Raw genomic sequence first — 10,804 nt, 5'->3', positions numbered from 1 at the left:
AACAGGGATGAAATAAAACAACATGTTTATTTTGTGTTGTGTCTGTCCTTGACAATTTGTACAGAATGCTTGAATCATTGTGAAATTTTGTGTTCAACAGTTTTACAATGACTTGCACAGATAAGCCWGACATAAAGGTCAGTAGACTACAATCAATCATGTTTATACATATTACAGGTATAATGTGCTTGGTGAGACAGAAGCCATSATGATTTAGGGGCTTTTTTTGATGATTGTTAAAACTTACCTTTCATATACTAACTTGCCCATTCTCCTTTCCATCTGAAGTACCTGACTTGATCAGTGCTTCTCAGAGATAAGAGTATCAACTGTAAAAGCTGTTTCTTCCTGAAATGAGACTTCGAACTGTTTCTGGTTTGTAACTACATAAATTAAAATCCAACACTTGATTTGAGACTGAAGTTACATTATCATTTGGCAGTCTTCAGTTAATACAAGATAGAAATCAGCACCAATATTTTTGTACCACTTTCTGCAAACTATGAAATTCTGTGCTGCTTCTAAGATTTAACATTTTAGTTTAGTCTCTATCCCAAAGAAAACATGGTCTTAGTTTTGCCTAATTGTTTACCTACAGGCATGAGTGACYAGTCATTTTGTTTTCTGTGTCGACTGCAATACTTTGTAGAAATACAGCTTTTTTTGTGCCAGTTTAAACTTTTATTTATTTTTCACTTAATTACTCTAATTGTAGCTGTAAGAAGGCTTATAAGGTAGGCTTGTGTGTACTAACAGACAGAATTCCTTGTTTGTGTTCCCAGGAACGATTAGTGCTTGGCTCTCACTGAAGCACCTTCACTGTCCAGCCCTGAGGAAGAACAGCTGCATGATTTGRTATCTTGAGATGTCAGGCTGATGCTTCATTTTTCATAGCAGCTTTGTATTTTCCCCTCATCTCTTTGGGCAATGGTACAAAAGCAGGGCAGGGAACTTGGCCTTCAACCTCACACATGCATTCTCGCAGATGATACTTCTTGGGCCCAAAAGTTGCTGGATGTGATAATTTTTTCCTTTCTCTATCTTCTTTTTCAAGCGTTTCTCTAGAAAAGAGAACTGTTTGTTACTATCCGAAGCCTGAATTGGAATACCTCCTCTCCTTCCCTGAACCCAGGTTATCAGATGCATTTATAGTTCCTAGCTTGTGGACTTTACCTTGCTTTTGTCAGTTTTATCTGCGAAAAGTGGTATTTTTTATTCCACAAAAGTTTGTATTATATATGCTACATGATACGTCAGCTTACAATGTTACTTACTTGCTTTTCCCCAGGATTTTTTTTACGTGCTCTGTTATCTCCTTGTTGGTTTTATCTTCAACATCAACCAAAACTTGTTCTCCGTTGTCTGTCAGGACAAATTCATAATAGCACATCAAATGATACCACTTTCCTCCTGCATGCTCTTTAGAGGTTTTAACCGCAAACAAACGATTTGCTTCCCTGCTGCAGTTAACGTACAATGCAATGTTTAAATGGAAAAGCGAGATCTCCATGAAGGTGAGTCTAGGGGAGCTCTACTGGCTAAAGCCGCTTTTCCAATCGAGCAGTTTTCTTTCCCGAGCGAGGACTCAGAGCCAGAGCCGGGCCGGGCCTGGCGAAACCTACCCAGGTAAAACCGGAGGAAGGGCGAGGGAGTCATGTTCCTGAACAGCATGATCTGCACCCAAGGGTTCTTGTACTGGATCTGGGGAATGTTGAAAAACACGAACTTTCTGGAAAGAAGGAGAAAAGCACCCAAGGGCTGCCGCGCTGTCCGTGCGGAGGGCGCGGCCCGCTCAGCCCCGCTGTCCGTGCAGGGACCGCCCGCGCTCACCTGGCGCCCTCGCTCAGCTCTCCCGCCGTGTTGTAGTTGACGGTCATCACCTTCACCGAGCTCTTGAACACGACGTCGCCCTGGCTGAGGTACTGCAGGGTCCGGCGGAYCGCGAAGCGACCCTTCATGGGCATGGCGGCGGCCGGAAGGGGCGGGAGCGCTGCCGGAGCCTGCGCGGGGAGCGGCCCCGGGGCGCCTGAGCGCGTCTGTTCCAGATAAAATCAAACCTTCCGAAAAACTCCTGCTCCGCCTAGAGCAGCTCCTCCGAGTCAGTAAAGTTAGTGGAATTTCCCTTCTGTACCAGAAAACCGGTTAAATCTCTCACAGGATAATCACTGTAGTGAAGGAAAAATGCTGTTTCTGCCTAAAAGACGGCAAATTATGTATTTGGCTTAGGCAGTTCTTGTTCAAGAGCAAATTAAATGAACTTAAAAATAAAACTCAAGAATGCAGTTATATTTGTAAATCACTTTAATGGTAGAAACCTCATTTAGCTACTGGTATTAACCACAACAATATGACACAACAGCATTTAATAAAATGCATAAGCTAAATCATGCACTGCAATACTCCATATACAGACATAACAATGCAAATTCCTCCTGGTGACAGAAGACATTAATTGGATATAAAATTTCGTTTAATAAAAAGAAATGCTATTATTTTAAAATGCTATCACAACAATACTGATTTCACAAAAGAAGCTGTGAGAAATTAACAACTTCTGCAAAGTTTTTAAAATAAACATAAATAATAGTTTTCTAAATTATAATGAACAGGCCCTTCCAGAAAATATCCCAAGGAATTAAAACTAGATGCTTCCTTTTATAAAAATTTGCTCTTTTTTGTAGGAGCTCAGCTCTCCCTAGTATGCCAATACAGATAGAGATACAACAATRTGCAGTTTTCAGTTAKGAAACTATGAACACTGGCTTCCRCTRTATTGCAGAGTACAGATTACTTATTGAAAATATTCCAACATTTGATATTAATTCCATATATGAAAAATCTAACATATGCAGTCTACAAGTAAAATGTTTTCTTCTTAAAGATTACAATTTTTGTTTGAAATTTATTCAGTCCTGCTTTAATCCATGATCGTGAAAATATCTTAAAATGGACCTGTGTTTTATTATCACAGAGCCTTTATTGCCACTAAATTTGAGCACGTTTTGTCCTTCAGAATACAAACAATTCAAACRTAGGTTTAAAATGTTGCCTTTTTTTACCCCTGAATTCACACCTGAAATTTTAAACATTCAATTTTGATTAATACCCTAATTGGCTTCCTAAACTTTAAAACTGTTCCTGCAGTACAACGACTTTAACAGACTTTCAGATTTCTGTTCACCTTTAAAGAGAAAAACGAGCATTCAAAAGCCCCAGTTGTCCAGACAACAATGAAGGACCATCTGTCACCGGATTTCCTGACATTAATTTAAGTATTTTTCCTGCTGAAAATCACAAAAAATAAGGTTTTGAAATACTACAGGTTTATTCCTATATTTGAAAAAAAAGATTACAAATGCTCACTAACCAATACACCAAAAAAGAGAACATTCTCAGCATTTTCCATGGCAAACTTTCAAGGTTTTCCCAGACTTGTGGTTCACTTTAAACATGCACAAGTCACTTTCTTTTGACTGGTGTCTGATTATCTGATTAAATATACACAAGTCTTTGCCACATTGAGTACAAAAGATGGAAATAAATGCCCAGAAAGTTCTGTTTCATCTTTTTAGTGACAGAAATGAGACTTGCTGAACTACTGCCCTGCATAGACTGTGAAATTATTAAAAAAACCGACAGCTAACAGATTTACTGTACAGAAGGCTTCCTTTTTAACKTCATCAAAGGGGAAAAAGAACAAGAACTATTCATACTTTGATAATGGAAATGTTTGGGTCCTCATTATGAATAAGAAATCGTCCTACTCCACATCTCTTTTCACAACTGTGTGCCCAGGGCTCAGGTGGACAGTGGCAATGCCACATGCAATGCAGGAGCTGCAGATTCCAGACCCAGGAAAGGATGTGGAAGGGGACATTAGTCTGACAACTAAATCAAGCAACCACTTGTGTTCAGTTTAGGCTGGAAAATAAAAAGAATGGCTTTGGAAAGTGAATATACAATTTAAATGCATTGTAAAAATCCTAAAGAAGTCTTGATGCTTGCTAGGAAATAAACCACCTGCAATGTCCCTACTATTTAATTACCATTGTCCCAGAGTTGCTGTTTCAYTGAACAGAGCACACAGTCTGTATTTAACTCGCAGGTTGGTTTTATGGGATCACTGTGGCAATATGAATACTGATTTATTAAACAGTATCCACTGACTCCTGTTCTGTGTGCTACAGTTCAGTGATGTTAACTTGGTTTACTTTCAATTCACCACTGCTGAAGACTTAGAAAAAAATATTAAAAAATCTCTTACCAAGTTTCACGAAAAAATACAACTTTACAAAAAAGTATCTCAGAAGGCTGGAAGAGAATGAGCATCTAATGAGCAGGGAAGTATTTTCTATGACTATAGGTATTTATTCATTATTTTTAACAGGCATTATAGCCTCAATTAACTATGCATTTGCAGACTTCTACAGGTCAAATGAGAAAAAGGTAAACAGAGTAATGTAAAAGCCAGAAAATTCATGGAATATATTCGGCAGTTCTGAACATAAAGTATTGAATTCAGACTTGTATGGAAAAAAAGGTGCAAAGCTCTAATTAGGAAGCTGTGGATTAGCAAACGAATAAAAAACTTTAGCACGTAGAATGGATGAATAATGGCTCCATATCTGTACATATATACATACACTATGCATTTTCTATACACTGTACAGAATATATTTAGACAGAGAGGTACAAACATATACATTCATACACACATACATACAGCTATGTACATAGGCATCAGCTGCTCAAGTGAGTTCTGTAACTGAACATGCAAAAATGCCCAATGGTGGGAGGCACAAAATAGATGTGTACAACTCTRTCAAACCCTTTAAAAAGGAAGAAGACAGGCATGAATTTAACAATAATAAGCCATTTCAAAGCATTCATGTAACTCACAGACTCCCACTCAAAGGCTGTGGGAATTAAGGAACATTACAACAGCGTTACCTGTGATGAACTTAGCATGACTGTGCAATAAAAATCTCAGTAATAAGGTAATTCTGGGCTATGATGTTTTCCAAGTCTAGTATATTCAGACTTGGAGCATCTAAACTTTACAAAGAATTTTACTTTATTTTACTTTTACTTGTAACCCCACTATAAATAATGTTCTCATTATTTTTTCTGCCAATAATTTCCCATATGTTGATAACACTGACTGCAGCTAAAGTAGGCTTGTAGCATTATCTAACAAGAAGGGTTAATGGCATCAAACAATAAGCCTGAACTTAATTCAGGAATATTTACTGTTAAAATGACTCAGCAACTTCAGAATTAAAAGGTGCAAAAAGCAAATGCTTTCATTGTCTCTCCTTTGTCATCTCCTGGTAATTTTTCATATAAAGCTGTTCTCTAAACTAATTTTCTGTCACAAGATCCAGCAGATGCTGGCAATTTGTCTTTTCTCTGACCCTCGCTCTCCTTTCTAGGGCAACSATGGCCTCATTTGGCAGATCCCTCCTGGATGTTTCGAGGTGTTAGGACTGCAGCTGCTGTCATAACTGGCCCATGCTTATCACCAGTGCCAACTACTGCAAAAGCTCTTCTGTTGCTGTATTGTCAGTGTGGCAAACCTCTAGGATGGGTAGGAAACTACCTCGGTCTGCTGGTATTTCTGCTTTTCCTCTTATGGACTAGAGTAGGTGAAGAAAAACGCCAACCTCCCCTTGATTTGCATTGTTAAGAGTAACTGGAAAGGAAGAGAGGGATCTCTTTTTTTTTCAAAGATCAAAAAAAAGATCAACATTTTTTTCTTTTCAGATTCGTATCCATGCAGTAGGTATGTGCAGACACCTGTGTGTCTGACTGACCTGCCAATTCTACTGCTCACTCCACCCGATTCAAACAGGGCCCTTACTGGTGCTGTTAGTGCAGAAAGCTGCTTTGTTACTATTTGGACAGTATTTTCAGCCCATTCATTTCCAGTTCCATTTTCCTAGTCAAACTTATTCCTAATACCCTTTGCTAGTCATGCTACTTGGTGCCATTTTTTTAAAATTGCCTTTTACTAATTAAACAGCAGGTAATCAGGGAAGAATCCTAACTACTGTCTCACCTATAATGGGCAGAAAAATCTACTGGCACCTGCAGTATCCTGAATGAATTCATTCAGGGATCTGTGTGTCCTGTGTACTATACAACATCCAAAAAAACCCACTGAAGTGTTTCTTTGCCAAAGGAGAAACAAGAGTCAGGAAACTTCATTTTCAGGAAGCTTCAGCCCTGACTTGGTGTCGCTCTCGCAGCCTCGTGATGTGCCCTTTGCCAAAGAGAATGTCCTGGCAGTGCAGAGCCAGGTGGATTCTGCACCAGACCTGGAGCCAAACCTCTCCASCAGAGGCCTTGCAGCTGCCTGGGCAGCCAAGGGCTTCAGAAGATGCTAAAGGAGACTTGGTAAATGACACCAAGTAATCAGTGGAGACCAACAATAGTTTCTTGCTGCAGAGTGCTCTGAAAACTAAGCCTTCTCAGTAATATAACATTTTAAGGCAGCTAAAATAAAGGCTTGTATGATTTTGTATGATCTCTCCTTGGAGATTATTTTTTTCCTTTTCTACCAGTTTTGTGCCAGAGTAACTCCACAGACATCAAAAGCATTGTTAGCTAATTTATAAGCAATGTAAACAGGCAGAAAAAAATTACTTTTGCACATGGTCTTAGTTCTGTCTCTTTAGCCCAATATGWAAGTGAAGAAAAATAGTAAGGGAAGAAAAATAGTACACCTTCCTTCATTTGTCACAAATGCAATTAAAATCATAATGACAAAGCTAATCCCAAATGCATTTTATCTACAAAATCCAGTTCCTTCACACAAGAGCTCAAAAACAAATGAGGCATATGGACAATGGACATTATTGCCTCATTATTGTTCCCTGCAAGCCCCAGTTTCAGTCAGCACAGAATTCTAACATTTGTCTGACTGAATTATGACGTGTATGCATATTTGCTCAGGTTCAGATAAATCTAATCAGATAGKTTATTACTGTATTTCTGCCAAATTAAAATATATTCATTYCAAGAGCTGCAGAAAAAGGACCGCAAAAATTCTGAAGAAAAWTAATTTTGGGCACTAACTAGAGCTTCAGTGAGATGAACTTCTCTGAGAATCAGTTTGTGACTGTGATCCTTTGGCTCCAAGTTCTGTTAACACAAGATTGGCATTTAAATTTCACCTTCATGGAAACAAGCTGTTTCTATATATTTAATACTCAAGAAATAGTTTTTCAATAACTGTTACCATAAAAAACTCCTGTCCCATATTCATAAGGAAATGTCTGCACTTTCAAAGGAGAAAAAAATTAAAACTGATTTAACAGTAAAGCTACTAAGATTCGCCTGTTACTGTGTTCCAGTCACTGGAGGAGGAATGGAACAAACCTGAGAAATTCTAAGAACTACATCAGTGTTGTGGTATTTTCTGCAGAGACAGTGCCAAACTTGCTGAATTCTGCAGCTGTGCTGTGTGCACCACAAGGTCCTACTGCCACTGAGGCTGGAGAAAAGGGCCAACAGGAACCTCATGAAGTCCAAAGAAGGGAAGCACAAAATCCTGCCTCTGGGAAGGGAACAGCCCAGCCACTCATATATGTTCAAATTTCAACAATCCAAAGTGTTAGTCGTGGAATCAAAACAGTGTACAATTAGCAAGGGTACTTTTTGTTAATGGCATCAGGACTGAGTAGCTTGGTTCTGACCTCTGCAAGCCAGCAAATCATGCTAGTAATGCTATACAAAGAGGAACTTTATAGCTTTTCGGTGGTAATATCCAAATCTTAAGGATGGAACTACTTAATCTCATCTATTAAATGCATGCACAATAAATAAAACCTGCCTATGGATTACATGGTTATTATTTCATTTACACAGATTAATATTTTAWCCCTAATAAGCTATCTAAAAACTATTTGCAGAGTGACTTACCAGGGCTTGATCAAGGATACCATTATGTGGCCTTGCATTTGTGAGGAGTGTAGTTTTTTTGTCAACAGACCTGCATGATATTTACCATTTCGATTTACAAATGTCAATTTTACATTTTATTTCATGTGATCCCTTTCTTCCCAAAAAACTATAATGCCTTCAGCTTCTTTCATGAACTGCTATAATCCTAAGTAATAAAAATTGCAAATAAAAGCAGAAAATTAGGCCCTTTTACTTGAAAAATGGGAAGTTGAAATGATGTTTGTCAAGGAAAAGCTAGTTTGTATGTATTGAGATTCAAAACTAAATATTTCAGTGKCTAGCTTTTGTGCTAAGGAATATTTAATTTGCCATTAAAACACTTACTTATCTGCTTAAATGATTATTATGAAATACTGAAAGCAAATAAAGCTCCATAATAATTTTTGCAATTGACAAAAAAATCATAATAACTCAATGCATTGAATACCTGTAGAACAATGACGTAACACGATAAAATTTTGAATTTCAATGAAAGTAGCCACAWCTCTTTCCAAGCTAGCTACTGCTTCTGATGTTAACGTCACCGTTAATTTTTAAGTTGTATACCCTTGAGCCAGGGACTATGCAGCAGAAGTGCTGACACAATCCCACAGCAGTTACATTACAATCAAATGGCTGGTACTAAATTCTGTAGTCCAGCTGACTTCACACGCAGAGAGCAGACTTTCCATCACATGAACAATATGACAATTTCATTTGCTATAGCAAAAGCTGAGAGAGATAAAAGTGCAATATTACACATCTCTGCATGTATACTGGACTCTTTGCAATATTCTTCGGAGAAAAGAAGTCTGAATGTGCTACAAATAATAACTGTAGAAGAGTTTAATGCATCCAGGAGCTAAAATTACATAGTCTTTTGTGTCACAGTAAGTGTGACAAACGTCAGCCTCCTAATGAGCATGAAGTATACAAGGTCAGGACTTTTGGTTACTTCAGAAGCCTCATCTAGAGATGCTTAAGGTCCTTTGGCTACACTTCAGACTCTGAAAAGTCACAAACACCAACCTAGTTGATGTTTCTTAATAAATATCAATAACAGAAGAAAAAAAGTGCTGAAGTTATGATTAGATTTTTGTCACGTGAAACTACAAAAGTAAGAATGCCTTTAACACACAAATAATTAAAACAATTAATGCATCTGATGAGCCAGGATCAGATGAAGCTATTAATTACTATGACATTTTAAAAAAAAAACCCTTTGATTTTAAAATACTTAACAGCCATAATAATAGATTGTACTGAAATGAAACCTATGCTAGCAGCTAATATGGCCAATACTAGCAAATGTGTTGATGGTACATCATTCAAGACAATTAAAAAACAGTTCATTTTATATCTCCATGCTGTACCTGTCATCAACTGCAATTGTACATGACTGAGAGTAAATCCTAATTATATTTTGGTTTCAAACTGAGTCACAGGAAAGTTGAGAAAATTGCGAAAGTGGRAGTGCTCAGTGAGGGAGGGAGAAACAGATTTGTAATAAACTCTTCGTGACAGCCAGAGGTTACACACATTTCAGGTCTTAAATTGTACCTGTGGCTGGATTAWGAGGGTGTTCAGAGTATAGAGAGGAGGAGTAAATTTGGAGCATACAAAGAGCATACTCAAAGAGCAGCACACAGCTGCTCTTCCAGTTAAAGACTGATTTTCTCCACAGTTAAAAGGCTTCTCCTTAGCATAACATTTATCATGATTGAGTTTGTCTGAATAGATACTTTGAGGAACCTGAATATCTAAACATTATTGTGACAACTTTTTTCTTCAGTGTGGGGAATTCSTGTAGCACATAATAGTCACTATGACTGCACTGTACTGTGTTTTAGAACTGCATTTATTTAACAGATATAATTTCATATAAGGTGGATATCGGATTTAAGAATCCACCTAAGTATTTCATGCATAATGTAACAGCAAGTGACTTTTTGTAGATTGAATGATTGTCTCCTTTAGCATTTTGCATTTTCACAAAAAACACTAGTATTCTGACTAAGGACATACGCATTTTTTTCATTTTCCATACTCATAATCAGGATGTTGATGATGCTGCTGCTTTGACAAGAAGTGATTACAAAGTGCTAGTAGTATACCCTGGCATTTGCTAGACATTAATTCCAAGGATATTTTTAAATATATACATACTGTTCTTTTTACTTTTAAAGCAATTTTATTACTGATCTGATATTATAAAACTCTTTTTAACCACTGATAATTTCTAAATACAAAGCATGTGAAAAGTATGTTCAGTAATCTAAAGCCTTTTAAATGAAAGGCATCAAAAATATTCCTTATGGCAGAAAAGGTCCTATAGCAGGTCTTTTAATAGCTGCTTTAAATTTTGTCGACATCAGAAAAAGACAAGGAGAAATCTGTCAGGAAACTGMTAAGAAGTTGGAATTTTCTGCACATACCGAAACACTATTCTTTTAACTTCATAATTATATCGTCTTTTGTGAAAATTACTTCAGTCCCTCGAACTGCTTTGTTCCCACTACGCAGGCGTGCCAGTTATCTGACCATTATATTCTGCTGTTTCCATTTTGAGAATGTAGGGGATGATGCTGTCAATGGGAACATTTCCAATGAGACCAGTGAAAAACAGTTCCTCGGTAATGCTAGAGCTCATCAGCCTCAGTGCTGGCAGGCGAACTAGGATCCGGGCTAGCCTGAAAAAGAAGTTCAATGGATTATAAATGCATGTAAGACCAGTTTAAGATACTTTATGGCTAAAGAGCTGGAACTGCTTTTATTATTAACATAATTCATGAATAGAAGTACAGAGACAATTAAAATTAAATGGCTACCACAGAAAGAATGGTTACTTTTCTATCCTTCA

General features: G+C 37.5%; 2 protein-coding genes across 8 annotated transcripts in view; both read right to left on the bottom strand.

The window, feature by feature from the left end:
- Nucleotides 1-8: 8 nt before the first annotated feature.
- MRPS25 (mitochondrial ribosomal protein S25) lies at nucleotides 9-2,004 on the bottom strand. Its single transcript, XM_057383119.1, has 4 exons — nucleotides 1,831-2,004; nucleotides 1,623-1,729; nucleotides 1,275-1,362; nucleotides 9-1,061 (listed from the first exon to the last, which is right to left on the bottom strand). Exons 1-4 carry the CDS (start codon nucleotides 1,962-1,964, stop codon nucleotides 869-871), a joined length of 522 nt encoding a protein of 173 aa, XP_057239102.1. The 5' UTR covers nucleotides 1,965-2,004; the 3' UTR covers nucleotides 9-868.
- Nucleotides 2,005-2,273: 269 nt separating this feature from the next.
- The window catches only part of NR2C2 (nuclear receptor subfamily 2 group C member 2), a 38,417-nt gene continuing 29,886 nt past the window's right edge, over nucleotides 2,274-10,804 (bottom strand). For 5 of the 7 annotated variants that reach the window (XM_057383116.1, XM_057383112.1, XM_057383111.1 and 2 more), the window contains one exon: nucleotides 2,274-10,634. In XM_057383116.1, coding sequence (XP_057239099.1) covers nucleotides 10,460-10,634 — 175 coding nt within the window. In that variant the 3' untranslated portion in view covers nucleotides 2,274-10,459. The remainder of the gene's footprint in view (nucleotides 10,635-10,804) is intronic. The other 2 variants (XM_057383115.1, XM_057383117.1) reach the window with 1 other exon arrangement.

This window comes from Malurus melanocephalus, unplaced genomic scaffold (assembly GCF_030028575.1).
Source record: "Malurus melanocephalus ecotype Western Australia unplaced genomic scaffold, MMel_1.1 scaffold_607, whole genome shotgun sequence".
Lineage (NCBI taxonomy): Eukaryota > Metazoa > Chordata > Aves > Passeriformes > Maluridae > Malurus > Malurus melanocephalus.
Note: the sequence above shows the minus strand (reverse complement) of the source record. Positions and strands in the feature narration are given on the sequence as shown.